Raw genomic sequence first — 23,294 nt, 5'->3', positions numbered from 1 at the left:
TAATACTGAACTAATAAATGAAGCATTCTTGTTCCATTTCCAAGTTTTAAATAACTGAAAAAAAACCCACTTTTTACTTTCTTTCTTTCTTCTCCACACCTGTTTTGTTCTTGTTTCTTTCTTTATGAACATGAGTGAAAGCACTGGGAAGATTTTTACTGTGGAAAGTGACACCCCTGACTATTTGAAATTTCTTATCTAAAACTAGCAGTTACTCTGAGGTGGTAGGCTTGATTTCTGTAAGAAATTTAGTATTTTCTAACTGGATATACTTAACTAACATTTGGTAGTAAACACTAATAGGAAGGATATTTTTATCCAAAACCAGCTGATTTTAACATTCTTACAAGTGCTTTTTCCTTAAACAGAAAATACATACAGTACTAAACCTGAGAATCAAATTTCATTTTTCTGCATATAAGAAATAGTGAAAACTGGCTTCTAATTGTAAAAAATATGCTAAAATGGCTGTCACTGATTAAAGACACTGAATATACTAAATTGCTTCTTTTAATTAGGAAGAAAACATTTTATATTTTAATATATCCACTTATGTCTAAAAATTTCCTTCCATCTCATCAAATAATACAAATCAGCCTTCTCTTTCATAAGACATAATGTTCAAATAGGAACTGCAATCACCTGAAAGCAAGAGGTTAAAAAAAAGGTACTAGCAGAAACAAAAATAATACACTGAATATTTTAACAGCTGGACTAAAACTGTACAAAAGAAAAATTGCCAAAGATCCAGTCAAAACCCAACAATATGCATAAACACCAACATGAACAAAACCTTGAAGTTTAATAGTCCAAGGCTACTTTGGAAGAGCAGATGTGCTGTGTAGAAGCAGGGCTCAAACAGACACAAGGTGAAATCTGTGCTCTTTAATTAACTGCATTCTCCCATCACCTCAGTGAAATGAACTCCATTGCTCCTGGAGTGGCAGTGTTTGTGTACTGACACCTCAGCCATTTGCAAAGCTGCTGTGCCTGTGAGTTCCTGGGTTCTGTGAGGCACTGTCTGGGCTCTACTCTCAAAAACTGAAGCCAGTCACAGAATTACAAAGGAGCAATGACCAAGACCACCCTTGCTTCCCCAGATGCACAGCTGAAGGCACGAGCAGCCCTCTCAGCCAGCTGTGATATGTTCTCACCCAGGGATGAGCACAACCACCCCAGCAGGCACACAGAAAGAGCAGCAGAAGCACCTCCCCTCTTGCTGAGCTTGGAACTAACCCTTGTCCCTCTGCAGTCTCAAACTGACCCAGTTCCAGAGTCCTGGAAAACAATGCATTCCACTCCTCCACTGAGACTGGGCAGGCTATTAATAGAGTGCAAGAGCACACTCTGAGATACTTTCCCAGCAGAAGCTGCACAGGAGAACAAGCGTGCCTCAGACTCCAGAGCTTCTTGGATCCAAGACTCTTCCCCTGCTTAAAACCCACACACCCAGAGGGCACACACCATGTCAGCTCAGAACTGAACACAAAACTCAGCTCTCAGCTGCCTGCCCAGCGTCCAAACCTGCCTTGCAATTCCCCAGACAGAATATCAGAATATCACAAGCTCTCCCTGAACTGATACTGAGCACAGCTCACACAGGGAGAAAGCATCTTCTGAGAACTGCTAAAATAGCCAGTGTCATCCTGACCTGACCAAAAGAGCTCAGCTCTTCAAGTCAACTCTATTTTCCACTTCTAACTGAAGTACCAAAAAGATGGTGAAGTAGAATTAGGAATGTTAAATTAAAAATTTGCAGCTTTCAACTGCTTCACATTTAAGATGCCTACCCAACACAGAGAAAAATTCAAATCTCTAGTCAGCAACTCTGTGGGCTTAATATCAATTCAATTTGCACTTCCATTACAATTAACATTCCATATTTTCTATATTTCTAAGGCACTGAATGCTATCCTTGCATGTATTTGAAAATTCACACTAAATATCTGAAATTTCAAAGAAGAGGCATGTAATTTCCAGTACTCAGCACAACTCACTTTTTAACAAACACTTGTTAAGAAGTGAGATGAGAGAAAAATGCATCAGCCTGCAGACAAATAGAGCACCACACAAGTGTGTCAGTTCAGATCATTTATGACACCAGAGTTTAACATTCATCCATTACTCCTGACTAAAGGCTATTTAACAATCCTCTGGAAGAGGACAATGACAACACTGATGTGATCCTATGATGTGGCTTTATGTTCTTACTATTCTCACATGTTGCTATGTGCCATCTGTGGCAAAATACAGCATTGTATCATCATCAAAAACCAGCCTTTTTTGTTTCAACATAATTGTTTATATGCCCTTGACTCTGGAAAGAATGTCCATTGTTGAGCTTTAATACACAAACCAGAGCTGAGCTGTCTTCAAATTCATATTCTCCACCTCATTAATGGATATTTAGGTAGAGAAGAACTAAGGATAGTTAGTCCCATCTCATGCCCTTTCAAAATACACACTTAAATGACACTTAGCTTATACCCTGGTAAGCAGACAGAGTTGGGGTTGCATTTATAACCCACAGAACCTCCCAATTTCCTTACACAGCAGAGGTTAATATCACTGCTATCAAGATTTTGGAATGACCTTAGCCTTATCAATAGGCCTACTTCTCAGAAGGAGTGTTTAGTAGCAGTTGGTTATCACATAGATTTACAGGTTTACACACTAGCATGTCTGGAAATAGCTCAACTCAAGCCCACAGGGTCATCATCAGATGGCCTCTGATGAGGACTTCAAAAAAAGTAGCAAACATCCCTATCCACAACTCAAGACAGAAGAAATCAGAAGCATGGAACATCTTGTTCCATGAAAATCAAGAAAATCCAGCAGACAGAGCTGACGACAGAATCACAATTTCCTGTCTTTGACATCGAAGTATTACTCTATCCTGCTGGATTTATTACTAGAAAAATAATGGTCATGGTTTGCTTAAATTTGCAGCAATGGCAAAGGCAAAACATTTCAGGATGCTATCAAGGCTTTGAACATGCATGGCTTTTTAGTATTATTTAAATGGTTGTGATTTGGTAAATGCAGCAATTGAAATACGATGAGTTTTCCTACTAAGTTTCAGCTCACTCTTCCCTTCTGGTCTCATTAAGGCACTAACAAGTGAAAAGCTGCTCCTGGGTGCCTTCTGTGTCATACACAAAGAGCTGTTTACTGAGAGGCAAAACCTTTACTCCAGTAAAGGAGCTCAGGGTACCCCTGACAGACCATCACATCTCATGTGGGCTCTGCCCCACCAGGTGAGCTACATTTGTACCTTCCTGTTCACAAACACTCAAATGTGCTTCATTTGTACCTTCCTGTTCACAAACACTCAAATGTGCTACAATTGTACCTTCCTGTTCACAAACACTCAAATGTGCCTCATCTGGCTGCAGCTTTCCTTGCATGTCCTCAGGTCATAAAGAACAATAAAAGAAGTCTCAGACTTCAGGACAGAAAGGTCCACACAGACACAAAAAGACACAGAAATCAGTTCCCTGTGATACAGGGATGCAGAAATAGCAGAAAAATATGTGCAGCATGTTATTGCCCAGTACTGAGCCACTCAGAGTACGTCCTTGGCATTCCACTCTACAGCAGCCAATCTGCAGATTATTCCTCTCTTAAATTTCTTGCACTTTCATTTCTTACAAAAATTTTGCTTTGACTGTACTGCAATAATTCAGTGACAGTTACTAAAAGTTTTTTAATAATCATCACCTGAAAAAACCCAGAACACACAATTGCAAGAGATCAAGCCACGGATTGATGTAATTTTGAGTTTACATCAGTAATGACATCTCTTAGCATATCAATGCCAGCTGCTAGGAAGCTAAGGAAGGTTCAGGCAGCTATGAAAGAATGCAGCATGCAAACCCCTGACAAAGCTGTGTTAGAACACATCCCATTCACCCAAAGCAGAGGTTTCATCCAAGCTTGCTTCTGTCATTTTGTAAGCGCATCGTCGAGAGACAGCATCACAGCGGGCACACTGATGCTCCTGTCAGGCCTGGAATTAAGACTCAGCTCATCTCTAAGTGCTTGCTCTGAAGGAAAATGCAGGCTAGAAACTATCCCAGCCCTAGGATGAGAGATATTTCCATACTTACTGGTGCTACTATTTTGCCCGTCTGTCCGACCTGCAAGTCATTAGGAACAAAGCCAGCATCAACAGCTGCACGGGAAGCTCCAACTGGTTGAAAGAAAATATTTTCAATGTTTTCTTTTAAAATACTTGCAAGCCAAATTTATATCACCATAAAAGCCCATGTATTTTACTGAAGAGTCCCACACTCTAAGGGCACATATTTAAAAACTTCCCTCTTAAAAGCTCTTACGGTAATCCCTCTCTATACCACTAGTTAAAAACCTCCAAATACTAAGTGCTAATGCACTTCATAAGCAACAGGAAATCCCTACTCCCAGCACCAAAGGGCCATATATTTAAACCAAGGATTTCAATCTGGCATATTTCCATGATTTTTTTTCTTGTTCCTTTGTCAAAAGAAGATTTTCCCATAAATGCCTTCCCAAAATGTTCCTTCAAGTCCGAATGTAACATATGTGCTATCTTGTATTGCTATGAACCTCAAAAATCAGGCATGGTAAAGAAAAATACAGTAAACTCAGAAATGCCATATGGACATTTAGTTAGCAAAAACACCACTTTAAAAACAAGCCAATCATGTGAATGCTGAAATTAATGGAACTAAAACTTTAGAGCAAACAGTTTCTCCTTCTTTCCCAGCCTTTATAGAAAAAACTTCACTGAGACATTGTATATAGTTGATTTTCTCCTGTTAATACAAAAGCACAGCAAAAGGGCAGAGCCACTCAAACTACAACAATGTGAGTGGAATTCTGTATAGAAGCACTAGAAAAGGATGTATGCAGAGAGTATCAGCTCTTCAAAATGACCTAAGACTGCTTCACTTTTTGTTTGCAAGCTTCTGTTCTGGAGATTTTAGAAGCACAGGGAATATTACAGGTTAATATTTTGCTTCACACAGAGGCATTTAAGTATTATTGACAAAACTTTATCTATTACTAAACTAAGAGCATTTTAACCATTTGATAGAGACATGAAAATAAAAGACTTAAGATGAATTCTGGTTTTAATGTGACCTGTTTAAATATAATAAACAGGGTTAAAAAAATAAGGAGGAAAACAAGTTTACCTGCAGCATTCAACTGATCCGCAAGTTCATACAACAACTTAAAGTTTTCACCACTCTTCAAGCCCCTCCCTTAAAAGTTAAGAACAAAAGAAGATCAAGAAAGAAGAACATGGTGCTTTAATTTTTTTTGCCTCTGTAAACTTTCTGTATGAGTATTAGCATTTGTAAAGACTCAAAGTTATGGCTGCACAGGGTATTTCTGGATACATTACTAACCAGTATTTAATATTTGGAGATTTAGCTTTTTTCTTTGCCATTAATATTTCATATGTATAAACCAACATCACTCAGTCTTGTTTACTTCCTGCACGCAGCACCATCAAGATCATTCTCCAAAACCAGGGAAACAGAACTTTTTAAACTAATTTGTGCTCCCTCTGCTGGCTTCAGGAACAAAACACTGTAGTGGGATTAGTAAGACATCGTTTTAGCTGCAGGTATATAGCAAAAATCACAGTCCATCACTTGATACCTAAGGAGCAGAATACAATCAATACAGGTTTTTAAATCATTAAGGTCATTACATAATAATGTTCAGACTGACTGAAATGATCAGTAGTAATTTTGAAACATGATAAAACATGATAAATTTCCATCTAAAAAACAATTCATATTGCTAAAATTTTAAAGAGGCTCATCAAATATGAAAATGTTCTAACAAAGCCTCCCAGCATATGCTAAACTCATGTATTACCTCTTTACACAATATACATGTTGGGTGCTTCCCCAGTAGCTCCCATGGAATATTTGAGAATTACATCATAATTTCTTTTTTTTTCCTAATGTATCCCATTACAGACATGATTTACCAAGAGGTCCCATTAGTGCAGAGCAGCATCAGCCAGTTTCTCTGTGATCACTCACCCCCTGACACAACCACCTTGGCACTGGTGAGCTCCGGCCGGTCGCTCTTCGTCAGCTTCTGCTCGATCCACTCCGACATCCCCACGGGCGGCGGGGGCGTCACTGCATCCACCACAGCAGCAAACCCCACAAGGAAAAGGAGAAAGCATGGCTTTGCAAGCTGCAACCTGAGCTCAAGCTTGTGTTTTCAAACTGAAACCTAAGCTCAAGCTCAATTCAGAGTTCATTCTAGAACCAATTCTGCTGTGAGCTTTTGCAGTTGCTGCTGGCACTGAGGAATGAGCCTTGTTCACCAGCTGTGTTCAGGGAACTACAGTACCAACTGCACCACAAGGAATTCTGTCATGTTCAGGGAACTACAGTACAAACTGCACCATGAGGGATTCTGCTGTGTTCAGGGAACTGCAGTACAAACTGCACCATGAGGGATTCTGCTGTGTTCAGGGAACTACAGTACAAACTGCAGCACAAGGAATTCTGCTCTACAGGTGCCCCACACTGATACCAACCCAGCACAAGCGTGAGCCTCACTATCACAGGCAGACAAGTCAATCAGGCAACACCAACAGTGCAACACGCTCATTCAGGAACGTTTGACTCCTGCCAACCACAGATGTTAGGAAATACAGGATGGTTCACAGGCAGGGACTAAGGCCCACAGTGAAAAACAGCAGAGGTCACAAAAATGGAACAGGTTACCCAGAGTAGTTGTGAAATCTCCACCTGTGGACATTCTCAAAGCCTGACTGGACACAGTCCTGGGCAACCTGCTCCATGGGGCTGGACTAGATGACCTCTAGAGATCCCTTCCAACCTCAACTACTTCGTCATTCTTGACTGGATTTCTCAATTATCTGAGCTACACTGGCTTCATTAAATTGTAAATTGAACTGATACAGTTAAAACTTATCTAAAACTCTGTATTCTCAAATCAATTTAAACTGCCACTAATTTAGCTTGATGATGTAATGACTTATCTCAATTGCAATATGATTAAACCAAAAATTCTATTTTTGCTCAGTCTTGTTTTGAAAACCACTCTGGTTATTCAAACAGCTGTGTCCTTCCTTAGTTTCAAGACTGCAGTGGCAGACATTTAGGCAACAAGTGGAACAAGCATGGATTTCAGCACAGATCATCTCCCTTTCTGGTCAAAGAAAATGAAGTAACTGTGCACATAATCTCTATCTTCTCTTATCAGACATCACTAAAAAGTGCAAGCACTTGTAATTAGAAATATAAAGCTTACATGATGACAATCACTTTGCTTTGACAAATCCTTCTACAAAACATCACCAGGCAGTGAGCAAAACTAACTCTATTAAACAAAACAACAGCACCCCAGAACCAATACTCACACTTTTCTACACTGGCACTGCCCCCACTCGCTGGTGCAGCCTCAAATGAAGTTCCCCGTACAGTAAACACTTTGACTGCTTCATCACACTGCACAGTGCAAATAATATTTCCTAAAAAAAGGGACATTAAAAATTTAAATATTATCAGACATATTGTGCTTTTAAAAAAACCCCAAAATTAATATCAAAACCACATTAGCAGTTGTACTGGAATATACAACATCCAGCAAGGTACTTCCCAAAAATGCAGTTTTAGATGACTAAAACTTAGCACTTTATAAATAGAGATTAAAAATACTTTAATTGATGTTTTAGCCCCGTGTTTCTAAAGTATGAATACAAATCCTCTATTTTTAAAGGATACAAAGCATTCAAACCATCTCTTATGAATGAGATTTTAAATTTCAGAAGGGATGAAAAAAACAACTTTGAAAATGCCATTCTTACACATAAAGAATGTCTATAACTCAAAGTAGATCTTTTATCCTGTTGCATGAATTCATCAGAACTGAAGACAATAAGGCCTCCCCCATCTGTGGGACTGTGTTTCTCTCTATAATATAATACAATACTTCACACTGGAGGCTGCAGGGAATGCTAAAAGAAAACTTGCTGCAACATTCATAAACATTCAGCTATTCACAAACAAAGTCATATTGAAACTGTGAATTACTGGAAAGTAACTTAAAGTGCAGCACTAAACCACATTCCAGGACCATAACTCAAAATATAATACCCTGCTGGTACATGTGGTACAACTTTACAGTAAAATTAAGAAACACAAGCTAATGAGCTAATATCTAAAATAAAACAGTGTCAGCCAAGCATTAAAGAAACAAGACTGAAAAAATAATTACAAATTAAGGTAATTAAATATTAGAAATAATTCACTCAATGTCTTCATAATTAGAAAAAATAACCCTGTGGTATCTTAAATCAGAGCTAATGCAAGTCCTATTAAATAAAGCTGGACAATTAACCTGATGTCTTATGCTTTCCAGAACCTGATCAGAAGGGTATTAACAAACACAGCACATGGAAAGGATGGAACCAAATTCTGTTCCTTAGGGTGACAGACATGGGTCTGACATGCTTCCACCAAAGCCCTTGGAATTACCTCCTTTCTCACACAGGGAGCATCCTGTCCATCCCCAGGCTTCATTTTTTATGAATCACAGCAACTGAGATTGTAAAGGGAAAATTCCTATCATATTCCAAGGTTTTAACATTAGGGTCATGTAGAAAAATTAGCACTACTGGATTCTTCACTGGACAAATACCACACAGCTTTTGTGATTACCCACCTGCATAGATAGTTCTCACAAAAGTATCTGGGGACTTAATTTCAATAATGTCAGAAATAGGGGCAACATCAAGCTTGCCAGCCACTCTGGGAATAAGATTCTAGAAATTAAGAGATGAAAAGTTAGCAAAGTAAGCTAACTAAAATGTACACAGTCAGTAAAAGAACACTGCTGACCTGATTTCATATAAGGCTGTCTCTGAGACATATAGAACTAAGATTTTTGAAGGGCTACTCATGTAGCCTTAGCAGCCAAATAAAACCCCATTACTGTAATAGCATTAGACATTTTATGAGACTTACTGTAAGTAAACCCATAATTCAATATCTTAAATTAGGAGACTTATTTGCTTCAAATATTCTAAAACTGAATATAGATGCCACTTACTCAGAAAATTGACAGTTATAGATTGTTGAGCTCTTGGCACTTCAAAGAAAAAAAAATGGTGCTTTTGGAAGTTAGATGCCAGAAATTATAGGAAAAAAACCCTGCACTCTTCCCTCCAGAAAAAAAAAATAAATTTAATATTAAAGTACATATTCTCTTGCTCCAAAACTTACTCTAGAAAATTACTTAGCACCTTTAGGAGTGGGAAGAAGGATAAAAAGAGCATCAGAAATTATGAAGAAATCAATGATAAGATGATTATTTGCTTTTTGTCTGCCTCCTAATCTGGTACAAGAAAAAAAGGCCCAGGTCTGAAATCTTCATTCACATGAAGCACTCAAAAATGGCAGTGTAAGCTTTAAAGCAAAAGCCATTAACTCCTATGACACTGCAGTTAAAAAAAAAAAGAAAAAAAAAGAAAAAAATTTAAAACCTAAGGCTTAATTTCTCCTAGCAAAAACACAAGCATATGGATTGCTATTGATTGGAAGTGAAAGCAGGCAGATGGAAGGCCGATGTCTGCCCGTCCTACAGCGGCACGATTTCTGAAGGATCCTTTTCTTCTAATTTACTGCACCACAATGCTGCCCAGATTCTTAGTACTGAGCTTCTCCATGTACTTATAAACACAATTTTAAAAAAAAGTTTTGAAAAATAAAAATTGTATTTTCATTACAAACCATCCTGGCTGGAACTTAGCTCTGCGTTATTTATGTATGTTTACAGACATTTTAATGCACATGACTTCTACCACAGATGCAAATCCCACTGCAAAAAAAAGTTTGCTTCCAATAGGTTTGCTCACTCTCATTTCAACATGCAAATAACAGATTTTTCATCCGAATTTGGTGTGCTTTTCCTTACAATTTTCATGCTTTCAGATCACTTAATCTGGTTTGCCTTATTGCACATTTTGCCTTGTGTCCATAGGATTGGCAGGTTACCACAGATCATTTCTTCTACACTATTTTTTTTCACATTAGATCATAAAAGAACTCAAACTTGAATCATGAAATCTAACTAATGACTTCTTAAGCAAACTACTGTAAAATAGTTTGCAAATGCAGAACTGTCCATGGCTGATCTCTCTCAGGCCTTTGATTCACACTCTTACATACAGCATTGTCTGTCTCTTTTCTACAAAAACTTTTTGATGCTCTTTGATCTACTCACCTTCCCAAAGGCAGATGCTCCGGCACAAATGTGGGTGTAATTGAATTTTTTATGAGTTTCCACAATCAAGGGAGTCAGCTCCTCTGAGAATAAAAATACATTGCTCAGAATTTACAACCATCTTATTTTCAATCACAAACACAAATGCATCAATAAATTTCTTTTGTGAATAGGTAAGAACAACCCTCACCTGCTAGAAATCCCTTGTACACATCATGCTGAGCCACGAGAACTTTTGCAACACCCTGCACTTTGCTGAGCTCTGATGCTACCTGTGATTACAAGTGAATTATTATTAGTTTGTGTTTTAACAGGCACCACAAACATATAACAAGGGAGTCCCCACTGCTCACAGCCTACAGATTCATAAAACCAGAACCAAAAGTACATGAATTTCAAAATCAGAACAGACCTGAACAGAATAAAATGCAGGTCTTCTGATCCACAGCACAGCTCCTTATGGGATAATGAAAATGAATTTGTGAATCAGAGAACTACGGAGTAAATCAGCCTCAGGAAAACTTGCCTGAACCTTGCCTCCTGCATGCAGGGCTCCACAGCAATCCCAGCATTTCTTAGAGCAGCCAACAACAGCCACACTTGAGGATTACTGCCCAGTATTCCAACACAATCACCAAGAAACAAATCCTACTTTAAGTTTAGTCAGTATCTACCACACAAACAAATACAAATGTACAATGCTGCTATGATTTTTGTCCAAATTCTAGGAGCAACCCTTTGTTTGCATCTGACTTTTTGCCCACTGAAGCAATGTGTATTTTCAATTTATATTTATGCATTTTTTTCGTTTGAATTGGCACAAGTGAAGTTTAAATGATAAAAGGGTTACTACAGATCAGAGAGAAGAGGACTGACAGCAAGGTCTGGAGACCACATGCATCGTTCAGGAACAGAGTAGTTTTACTGAGTTTGATGAGTATCAGTTTACCCTCAAAAATTAACAAAAGGAAATAAAGAAAAAAAATCCTTAGTAGCTGCTGCAGAGTATCTGGCTCTTAAATAAAAATCTCTAAACCTTCATTTTTTATAAAATACTTTTTCCCACCATAACACACAGACTCCATATATTTAGCATTAAAACAAACAAACAAAACATTCACAATCATTTTTCTCCTGTGCACGTGCATAGAAAAAGGAAAATTAAAGACACACATGTCAGGCAATTATGTCCTTTTTTTCTTTTTAATTTTCTTGATTTAGATAAATATTTGCTTCATGTCCACATCAAACAGCTGAATAGCTACTAAGGTTTCTCCACCTTATTCACCTGTGTGAATAAGCTGCTCTAAGTATGCCTTCTTCATGAGATACTACATGTTGCTTTCAAAATAACAGTGCATGAACAGTATGTAAATATTAGGCATAGCTTTTTGTGCTTCTCCTGTTCACACAACACAAAGTCATGTTGGAATAAAAGTGCCACTAATGTACTAACTATATTGTCTCTAGAATTGGCACATCAAAATTACACTAAAAATGCACAGCTAATGTACAAGGAACTTTTTACATACATGAGCTGTGTGGTGAAGTCAAGAAGCTCTAATTTCAGAATTTCAGGTTGCAAACACTCTCTGCACAACAATTTCAGGTTGCAAACACTCTGCACATCACAAGTTGTGCAGAGAGTACTTGCAACCTAAAATTCTGAAATTAGCAACTTGCTCAAAAGCCCAATTTATCACTGCTCTTTCACTTCTGCTGGTTTCCATTTAAACAAGCAAAAGCTTCTTTCCAAATTCTTAGCACTGCACTATTTGTCATTTAAACTTTACAGAGATATATCTTGTTTTAAAAGTTAATTGTCCTTTAGTCCCATAAAAATTTGCTTGCTCAAGCATGTAACACCCATTATTGATACCCTCCCCTGTGAAATGAAATCTATATCCATATTTTCTCTTTAGAAGAGAAGCAGTTCCAAGTGCAGGACTTTTCTGGCAGATTAGCAACTCCTGGCACGGTTTCTCCTGACTACAGATTATTTTTCAGACTGCCCGAGATGCTGCCAAGTGTTGTTTCACTGCATTCTTTATTTCATTGATATGAAAATAGCATTTCCTACCTTGTCACAGCTGGTACCAGCCACCAGGCAGGACACCTCCCCTCCCAGGCTCTTTGCTGCAGTGATGGTGTTGAGGGTGATGCCTGAGAGGGACTCATTGTTATGCTCTGCCACCACCAAGGTGCTCTTCGACCTCCGCAGCACCGACGCCTGCAAAGTGAGGGAGAAACTTGCACTGAAATAAAACCAGTGGGAAACCTGGCATTGAAATAAAACCTGCTCCTCTGGGCTTCACAGAAATCCATCACTCATACAAGTCACAAAACACTGCTAGGCTCATTCTAGATAATTTTTATTAAGTAAAGAGAATCCATAGGGTGATACAAAAAGGAAAAGACAAATCTGCTTGGCTTCAGCTTGTCTGTAACATGTTGTGCTTAAACTGAAACTCCACGGGAAAATACTGAACAAAATTAAGAAAAACATTTTAACACATTACATTCAAGCTCAGTTGATCAACTTAACCAAGTGCCTTAAAGAGTGAGGATTAGACAAGGAAATAAACAGTTGCAAATAAATATTTACTTGGTTTTCTAGGGTGGTTCTCTGGCAGTGTTTTATTATAAGTTTTAAACAAAATCTAGCTACAGAACCCACTTTTATATTTAGAGGTAAAATTTTATGCAGTGGCTGAATGAAAATTAAGCAGCAGCAGCTGACAGCCTGAAAACACACTAGGAGAAATCTTTACAGGCATCAGGTTCACTTTTCCCTCTTTTCCTTCAAAACATCTGAGCACTTATTCTACCACCACAATTTAATGGTCCTTAAATAACAGCTCTGACCAATTCACCATCCATACACAAATCTGACCTTCTAAAGCAAAAATGAAAGAAACAAAAAAAGGCAAAAACTGTCATAAAACCAAACCAAAATATTCTAAATTCTGGGACCTTCCTCTCTAATATTCAGGTGTGAAAAGACTAATACTAGAGAAGGGAAAACATTTTGGATAGGAACAGGAAAATCGTCCCTCAAGTGTTTGTTTACCCTACAGAAAGCCCAACTGAAGACTGTGTACGATGGAACACACGCAAAGCCAAGTAAATTCATCAATATAACCAAGGAACAAACACAAACACAACGCTGAAGCCACACAGCCAAACATTACTTTTTTAAATTTACATTCCAACCCCATCTCCCCTCATGCCAAACACTCACTTGCTACAACTTCAAATATAAAAAGCTTCAGAAAATATGAGAGGCTAAAATTTGCATCTGGACTTCAACCCCACAAAGCCTACCAACACACTGAATTTCAAACACAGAAAGCAAATCTCAAGGACTTCCCTGAAGCTAATCACAGTGCACAAATAAAAAAATACCAAGATAAGTTTTTGCAGAACCTGGATCATAATTTGTCCTTTTGATTAAAACAATAAGGATTCTTGTAGAAGTGCCCTGCATTTAATCTCTTATGCTTAAGGTTAAGCATAATGCTTATGGCTTGCTGTCATTAAATATTCTAAGCTCCTTTGAAACCAATTGCCAATAACAAAATATTTACTGCCACTACAGATCAGATGCTGTATTTTTGATTATGTTTCACACATCACCTGCAATAAAAGTTATGAAATTTTAGTCACCATTTGAAGAATAAATCCATGCCTTTGTGGCAAAAAGCCCGCTCTCCAATGATTTACAGTTGTGCCATGAGGTAAAATGGACCACACTCCTGGAAAATCCTCAAGTTTTCATATTTTCAAATGGAGACAGAGGCATTTTAAACACACACTTATTTCTGCCTATATTATCATTTTTTCCCTAATAAGCACTGCATCAGCACCATCATTCTGTCAAACCATTCTAGAATAAACTGAGAAATAATTGGTTTTTAACTAAAAATGAGCAATAGAAATTGCTTAAGCAGGCTATTACAGCATTAATCAGGTATTATTTCTAAACCAATAATCCCACATTTTATATTTGTAGGAATATACACAATATGCACACCAAAAGGTCACTTCATGGATGACACTTCTGAACATAAAGACAAGACCAGATTCAAAATAAATTTAAAGTCACATTATATATTATGGGTAAAAATCTAGATGACAAATGAGATTTCTATGTGAGTCTGAATTTTACATACTAGGACACATTAAATAATTTTCTCTATAAACAAAACCAAACCAAACTGACTTTTGTTCATTATAATAAAGAATCTGCAGTAAAACCAGAGGGTAATTCATCCAGTCATATGGTCCTGAAAACGAAGAAGCTGCAATGAGTCAGTGATAGGACAAGTGGGTATTTTGATGAAGTTACTGCACGTGTGGGAGAACAGCCCATCACTTCACTGACATCACTGCTGCTCTTGGGCAGGATGCCTACCTAGGAGGCCTAAATAAAACAGGAAGGTAGAGAATAAACCAGCCGGCAGCAAGGAAGGAAAGCACAACAAATAAGACACACGGATCAAACTGTTGAAAACAATGCCTTAAGAAGGAACAGCACTCAGTGCTTGTGCCACGGAAGGTTCCTGGTGAAAACCAAGCTCTGGAAAATGAGACTACCCACAGAAATCACCTCCAGATAAACATCCCACCAGCTTGGGCACCTGAGTAGCTTCTGCAGCATGACAGCAGGTAATGACACCCCAGCAACAGGGAGGTAGAACTGAGAAGTTTCTTTTCCTCAGGTTTAAGTACAAATCACAGCTACACACCTCATGTTTCCTCTACAGCAGAAACATCTGCACCTCCTCTCTGGTGGAACTCTGGACAGTGACTCAGTTTATACCAAAACTAACATTGGTGAATGAAAACCACCCAGAATTTCCAACTTCCCCTTCCCTCCCAATATTTAATGTAGAGCCAACATGGCCTCTGACTTCCAGATATTTAAAAGTTGCTAAGATTAACTCAGATGTGCAGTAGTGATCAATTAATTCACTTGCAAAATAGCCACAGATTCACTGCACTGATTGTCTCAAGTTTCCCCAAAACACTGTATTGTTCCCCATTGAGGAATCCATCAATATTTCCCAACCAGAGCACAAAAAACTCCAAGTACAATATGTGGATTTCTAGACTGCAGACAAAATACCAGATATTGGTCCCTGCTACTGTCACAGTGGAACATCAGCAATGTGGGCACACCCAGTAAAGGTGCACAGTGAAGCCAAGAGCACACACATCCAGGACCCACTGAATGGGCACAGGGGATCTGCTCTCCACACAAAGCCACTGCAAACTGAGCATCTCTTGGTCTGCCAGCACACACACACAGGCCACCTGAACAGCACACGTGCCCAGCACCTCTTACACACAGATTTGCTGCTTGTATGCTAAAAAAACAGCTGCATCAAGAGCTGGAAAACCCAGAGGGAGGTGTGGTAAATCTGTGCTTGCTGCTTGGTGAGATGGGTGTGCAGCAGCCGTGGCCTCTGCTGGCAGCCTGCTCCAAGGACACTCATTAACAACACCGGGACTGGGAAAGCAGCACCAACCAAAGCATGTGGCAGGCACAGCAACATGAGATGAGTCAGCCAAAAAGTTGTTCCAAGGAATGCCAGAGATGCAGCAGGTGAATTCTACATGGCCCCATGCTCCAAATATGCATCAATAAGACACAGGGTGCTAGAAACTTCACGTGGGAAAATGAAGGTTGTTTCTCTTTAGGAGAGCCACTGGAAGTTACAGGAACAAAACCAAAACAGACATTCACAAGGCAGAGCACCTAAACAACCAGACCTAAAAGGTATCTCTAGAGCTGATTTTCTTAGCTGTAAAAGCAAACTGGCCAGAACCTAAAATTTTAAAACTGCTTATTAGGAATTGTGGATCTCATGGAGAACCAATTAACACAGGGCAAACTTCCCAAGAAAGAACTCCAGAAACTAGGAACTGGGGTATTACTAAAGATAAAGGCCACATTCCTAAACCTCATGGCAATACCTAATTCTATTGAGACACAATCTTGTAGCTGTAAAACTTTAACTAAATAAATCTGGAAAACTCAGAGAGAGAAGGAAACTCAAGCATATACTTACATAACCTGAGGTCTAAAAGACAGCTCTATAACTCCAGGAAACACTAAAGGCATCTGAATTAAAAAGGAGCTATAACTGCAGCAAAGAACAACGATAAAAAAATAAAACCACTTTGCAAAAAGGATTTGGCAATCATAATAAAGATTTAATATTACAAAGGGATTGAAGCAGCAAGAGAAAGATGAAATACACAATAAACTTTTCCAAATACACCCCTTGCAAACCAATAATAAAAATCAACAAAGCTATTTTGAAATACAACACAGGGAAGTCCCTAAATCGCTTATTCCCACCTCTACACCATGTTTTTGTGCACTTGCAGTCTCACTGCTCCTCAGTACTCCTATCTTTAAGTTGCACAGAAATTCAACTTTCCTTCCTGCTCATACTTCACAGGTTTGTCTCATCTTTTTCTCTTGACTACACTCACCATTGAGCTGAAGTCAGCAGGGCTAAACTTTGCACTTTAGAAAGGTAAACAAAAACAACCTGTGAGTTTGTTTCACTTCTGTCACAGACTACATTGTTACACACACACTAAAGATGCACACGATGTTTTACTGGCTTTATTCTATAAAGTTACTAGTTTAGATGTGTATGGCTGAAAACCAAGCAGCTGAACTCACACGTCCAGGCACAGAACTGAACTGTGCAGTGAGCATGTGGGTAAATTACTATTTACACAGCAGTACCATATGATTCAGAGATCACTGAGACCTTTGCTCTACAAAGCCTGCAGCCTAACAACTGAAACGTGCCCGTGATTACAACAGTAAGAATTTTCTGATTAATTCAATCATGTCTGACCTCTCTACCTTTGCTCTTCTTTTGAGAGATTTTTATCACCTGACACCACTTAATATATGCATAACTACTATTTTAGAGCTATACTGAACTGTAGTACGTGTAAAAGCCTTGAAGAGGTCAAAAAGAGACTTGCAAGACTCAAAGTTGTTTACAAGGACTATTTATACACAGTTCTAGTGGAGGTGCTATCTCCTAGTGCACAGTGAGAGACTGAACAGATATTCGGGGACATCTCATCAATCATCTACCCCAATTAACCTTGAGTTCACCTCGACCTTGGTAACACAGCCACGATGACACACCAAGCAGCAAATGGCCTTCCAACAGCCCAGCACTCCTCCCAGCTGAGCAATATGAAGGTCAAACCGGAGAAGCAACAGGTGCTTTGCATTAGCTTCATCCACAAGTTGTGATCATTAAGGCAATCACATTTTTGCACAGGTGTGACTGAAAACGGTGGATTAACTGCAATACTGCAGAAAACCTCTCATTGAGGCACTAATATTCTTCTAGTATTCTTAAGAGTTTACAGTAACAAACTTTAGAAGTCTTGACCACCTGTTGCTCAGCTTGTGCTGCTCAAGGGTGGATGAGAGCGAGCACTGCCAGAAGTTCAGGTTTTCCCCGACACCTACGTTAGCTTTCCACACGGGACAGCAATCCGCAACTCCTGCCTACCGGGACCGCTGGAAGGCCTTGTGGAACACCCTGTGTCCACTCGGAAACTTTATTTTTAACAGACGGAGTGGGAGGGGAGTCCAGCCGAGAAGTCCGAGCCCGGAGCGCGGGGCGCTCGCCTCTCAGAGATCCCCTCGACCACCGCTGCCGGGCGGGAGGAGCTCGGCCCGCGCCCCGCCCCGCGCCCCCTTCGCCCCACAGGGCAGGGCCCGCCCGGCCGGGGCGGCGGGAAGGCCCCGCCCGGTGCTCGGTGCGCGGCCCGGGGCTCGCCCCGCACTCACCGCCCGCCGCAGCCGCTGCGCCGCCACCGCCCGCAACATGGTTCCGCCGGCCCGCACGGCGCCGCTCTCGCGAGAGCCGCGCCGGCCCCGCCCCGCCGCCCCATTGGACCGAGCGCCGGGCCAATGCGCGGCAGCGGCGGCGCGGGCGGAACGGAGCGGAGAGCGCGGAGCGGGGCGCGCTGAGCCCGGCACGGCCCGCACCGCCCGGCTGTCCTGTCCCGCTGTCCTCCCCCGCTCCGCCCGGCACGGTCCGCTGACACCCGTACTGCCGACTGCGTTCCCTCGCACTAATGGCTGTGTCCCCAGCACCGCCCGCTGTCCCCCCGCACAGCCGGCTGGCCCCTGCACCGCTGCCCGGTACAGCCGGCTCCGTCCCGCGGCGCGGCTGGCTGTATCCGCCCGCCCCGCACGGTCCCGGCCGTACTGCAGTGCAAGAGCGGAGTTGCCGCTGCCGTAGGGGGCCCGTCCCGCTCCCGCCGAGCGCCTCGAGGGGAGCGGAGCCCTTCCAGCCTAAACTGACCTGGTACCAGCGCCGGCCTCCCCCGGCCGCCTTTGCGCGGATCCCCCGAACTGTTTCCGCAAAGGGTTACGGCCTTGAAAGAGAAGAAAACATCAGAGAGCAGAGTTATGCCTTCAAATGCCGGTGCTCCTTGCCAGATCCTATCCTAAGCCAATGAAATGTGCCTTGCGAGGAGAAAGGAGAAGTCTTATTTAATTTACGGCTGTGGAGCCGACAGCAGCCGGGAGACTCCGGCCCCGCCTGCGGCTGCCCGTGCGCTGCCAGATCCCCCGGCCGCGCTCCCCACACCGCGGGCGCAGCAAAGGCAGGACGGATCATGTAGGGACGGAGTGCGGGGCACGCTCGAAAGGCCAGATGTCACCGTGCTTCCCAAATGTCGCGCCCCACCAGCTGTCCAAACCACACCTAAACTTCAAAGACCAGTCAGGTACCATGAGCCCCGGATGGCATCTTCTCACCACGACAGATTTCTGGCTGCCTCACCCACACCCCTGTGCTTGGCCCCAAGCAACATTAGGCAATAGCTCATGAGCTCTGAATAATTTATAGATCTATTTTATTTTTTTCTGATTTCCCAGAACCAAGGCAAGACATCTTGTGCCTGCCCCTTACATGGCAGCGGGGTGCTCCAGGGACCAGACTGAGACTTGCTGTTTTTCCATACGTCTGTACTTTTTTCTGGGTGGTAAGGAGAGGGATTTAAAAATCAATGAAGCAAAATGTTTCAGACCAAATTCACTGTGCTACTGTGCACTATGGCTCTCTGAAAACCTGATGTCCTGGAGAAGCTGGCAGGAGCTGCCGCACTGGAGCAACTGGGTCCTGCCAGCCCAGGAGCCCCAAGAACACATGGATTTGGGATGGTCCAGGATGGAATTCCCATCCCAGAAATCACAAGATAGTGGGCCACTAATGCAGTTTCTTCCCATCCTGAGGTGGTTTAGAGTGTAAAAAAACCCCAAACATCCCCCCTGCCCCCAGCAATTATGGCCATCGGATTGCTCCTCCAAGAATCGGCAGTGATCTTCAGCACATCAGTGATTCGTTCTGCATTGCTGGGTCGCTGCATAAGAAGGCAAAAGGCAGAGAGATCAAAAAGGCTCTTCGACTTTGCCACAGTCTTGGCACAGGATCACCTTTTAAATTTATTCTGCCATGTGATTTTCACATCAGATGCCAAAAAGTGCTGCTTTACAGCAAATGCTAACCAGGTCCAGCAACTCAAGCATCTAAATGGTCCATTTACTTCGTCTCAAATGTCTCTAGAACAGAAGAAAAGCAGCTGTCCTGCATATTACAGCTCCCTGGCCCCAGAGCAGAGCCTTAACTCCTCAAGCCCCAAAGGAGGGCTGTGAAGGGAAGAGCTAAAGGAGGGGGCAAACCTCCTTTGGGGCCTGTGCCCGATTATATGGATTAAAGTAGCTCCGGGGCTGCTCTGACTTCTGCCTGGTCTGGCTCCACCCTTCAGTCCCCAAAAAAGGAAGAAAACAAAATGAGTGTTTGGAGCTGCCTGTGCATCGTCTGTCTGTGCAAATGACCAAGTGAATAAAAAAATTGTTTATATAAGGATGAGGGGGGGAAAGGTTTTGCAGAAGCCACAGTACCCTGGGAGGGGTTTAAAAAGAAGATTAATATTTGCTGTAGCTCTTTATCACCAGTTTGAATAATGGTTAAGGTGAAGTGTAACTCTTCAGAGATGTGGAGTTTTATACATATAGAAATCCCTTCCTGTACCCTAGGTAATCCAACAAATGCAACAGCAAAGGCACAATAAGAACATCCTAGGCAACCTTAATTTGCCCATTATGTCTTTTTAATTGGGGTGTTTTACTCATTAAAAGCATGGCATGTAATTTCATAATCCTATTTTAGGCTCCAAAACTAAGCTTCCAACCTGCACATCTCATGTGGATGAAATCTTTACAACAAACATACGCCTAAAAACCCCAAACCAAAATAAACCAAGAATAAACAAAGTGATCTCGTTCAAGTTGGGGCTTTACTGCCTCACACTAAAACAAAAGTGAGCTACTATCAAAATTAACTAAATGCATCACAGCCAATAATAAATTGATCCATTTGCTGTGTGTCTGGCTTCATAGCACACACATCATATTTTCATGAGCAGAGTGATATTGCTGTTCTTCAGGTCAGATTTCAGGGGTAGCATCCCCAATTCAGAGACATGACAGGCATTTTATTATATTTTCTGTTTATAATTTTGATTCCAATCCTCAGCAACACTTCAGATGCACAAATCCTTATTGAAACTGGCTTGATGCGGATTACAGCTTGAAGCACAAAGGAAGTCTTTATCACTTATGGCCAGTGTTTTAGGAGCTTATAACTGTAATCAGGTAGGGATTATATCAGCATGATCCATACAAGCTGAACCATGGCAAAAAGCTTTTTTCTATTTGACCTTCCCATGACAATAATAGAAATGGAAAACATGCAACAAACAGATGCCACTGAAGTAGAATCACTGTCCACTACAGGCAGAAGTTACTACTTTGTACTTTGAAAGAAAAATTAGTCATTAATTAGTGGAAGCAGATCCTTGTATGGTGCATTGTTATCCAGGATTATTTCATTAGGATCTGCTGACCTAATTTCTGCATTGGAAAGAGAATTACATTTTTTCACACTATTGGGATTGGGGAAAAGAAAAAAGTAATAACATAGATTATTCAAACTTTTAAAAATATGGTCGCAAACAAGTAGAGGTACCTGTACTGATAGCTCTACAGATGCCAAATGAACCAAGGACCATTACAAATATGTAATGATGTCTTCCCTAGAATCGGATTTTGGTTTTCCTAAAATACATAATTCCTAATTAAAACATATGGAATCCAGCTAATACAGCCTCATGACTAAGGGATTTAGTGAAGAGCAGGAATTTTTTTTTATTACTGCTATGATGGTCCCCTCTGTCACAGGTCATCCTTAGCTTACTCCTCCTGCAATCACCCTGGGGATAGCTGACTCAGATAAATTAAAAGAGCTTCATTTGGGAAGCTTCCCCAGCACACGAAAGGATTCGCCTCCTAATCTGTCAAAATCCAATAACGTTAAAGCAACTGCAACCTGCTGACAGCTCAGCAGGGCCCCCAAACCAATGGACAGGACCCACAGCCCAGCACTGGACAGGACTAACACCCACCTTGGAAGCAGCAGCAGGAGAGGTTTCTGCTGCTGAAATATTTTGTGCCCAAGTGCTGTGAGCTCCCAGGGTCCGAGTGGTTCAGCCACCCCAGGATGTTGCCAATGACCCCTCACCCCCTCAGGAGTGCACACAAGGAGGGACGTGTGTCCCCAGAGCCCTGCCCTCTGCCCCTCATCAGCACGGGCACAAAGGCTCATCTCCACATCTGACATTGAAGGTCCTTGCTAATAGCCCACCACAGGTGTGCTCAGTGCTCTGCTCAGATCACCTTACAGCCACTCACCTGCATGGCTCAGAGCAGCAGCTGCTCTTTCATGAGGCCTTATGGAAGCCTTTGGAAGGGGACAATGCCACAAGCCCTGTTTACAAAGTGCAGGACAGAGGAAAGAGCTCCCCCAAAGGTACCCCATGGCAGGGACAACCTTCTAATACTGAGCCTACAAAACCACAGACAGGTATTTTATCTTTTCTATTAATTACTCTCCCTTGCTAATGATTTCCATGTACCAGTTGGGTAAGAAAGGAACCTGGAAGTAACATCAGTCTGCATATTCCTAAAGAACAAGATCACCCGAGAAGTTCAAGAAACCCTTTCTACCAAGCTCACAGGCAAGATGGGACCCTCATAACTTTCTGAAAGCAAAGGCTCAGGTTACCTTGGAAGGCAACTTGTCCTGCCCAGGAGTGATGGTGGTTTGTGGAGGACAAGAGAAGCAGTGCTGGTGAGAAGAGCTCTGCTGCCCTCCCAGTGCAGACCCCTGGATGGGGTTTTATGACCTGCCAAGCTCCTTCTGCCATGAAGCTCACCTTGTTTTTAATGGCAGATATGTGTAAAATTCTCTGACAGGTTGTACCAGCAATATTTTTAAAGGGGTAGCTGTGTTTTTTTGCCCATTACGCTGCTGGTAAGGAATCCAGATGCCACTGTATTCCCACTCACACCAGCCCAAGCCATTCCTGCAGCAGCAGGAACAGCCACTCCAGGGGAAAAGCTCTTCCTCTGCCTCTAAGGACTTTTCAAGGAAAGCTGCTTTTTTCTTTTTTTCTTTCTGTTTCAGCTCAGTCAATAGCACTTTTGTGTAAGCACAGAGCTGCAGCAGGCCTTGTTTTCAGTGTTTTGGAACCTGCTTGATTTTTGATATTTTTATTGATGTTTTTATTGTGGAGCCCATTAGGGAGGAGAACCTTCTGGTGAGTTACCTGCCACTTCTAGCACCTGGTGACAAAGGGTAATGTACCTTCTGCTTGCCCTATCACGAAGTCTAAGATGAAGTCTACAAAGTCTGCAATTTACCCACTGCCTTTAATCCTGCAGATAACAGCATAACAAGATCCACTGTCTGGGGATTGAACCTAAACTATACACTTAGGTGTCCCTTCCAGTGAAAGTAGTTAACAGGCAGGATGTGAGAGCAAGGCAGCCTCTCCTGCACTGGCAGGTGACACCAAGACCAGATGCATCTCTGGAAGAGATGACTGAGGTCAACCATAAATTAACAGGC

General features: G+C 41.5%; 1 protein-coding gene across 1 annotated transcript in view; it reads right to left on the bottom strand.

Annotated features, from left to right (window-relative positions):
• Positions 1-18,146, bottom strand: part of ETFA (electron transfer flavoprotein subunit alpha) — a 29,080-nt gene extending 10,934 nt beyond the window's left edge. Inside the window, exons 1-9 of the mRNA XM_063169479.1 lie at positions 18,104-18,146; positions 12,344-12,493; positions 10,454-10,535; positions 10,264-10,346; positions 8,704-8,803; positions 7,400-7,510; positions 6,042-6,143; positions 5,178-5,246; positions 4,110-4,192 (exon numbers count right to left, since the gene is read on the bottom strand). Coding sequence (XP_063025549.1) covers positions 4,110-4,192; positions 5,178-5,246; positions 6,042-6,143; positions 7,400-7,510; positions 8,704-8,803; positions 10,264-10,346; positions 10,454-10,535; positions 12,344-12,493; positions 18,104-18,142 — 819 coding nt within the window. The 5' untranslated portion in view covers positions 18,143-18,146. The remainder of the gene's footprint in view (positions 1-4,109; positions 4,193-5,177; positions 5,247-6,041; positions 6,144-7,399; positions 7,511-8,703; positions 8,804-10,263; positions 10,347-10,453; positions 10,536-12,343; positions 12,494-18,103) is intronic.
• Between the last annotated feature and the right edge of the window lie 5,148 nt (positions 18,147-23,294).

Source organism: Melospiza melodia, chromosome 15 (assembly GCF_035770615.1).
Source record: "Melospiza melodia melodia isolate bMelMel2 chromosome 15, bMelMel2.pri, whole genome shotgun sequence".
NCBI classification, from domain to species: domain Eukaryota; kingdom Metazoa; phylum Chordata; class Aves; order Passeriformes; family Passerellidae; genus Melospiza; species Melospiza melodia.
The sequence above is the reverse complement of the archived record's forward strand: the minus strand, read 5'-3'. Positions and strand labels throughout refer to the sequence as shown.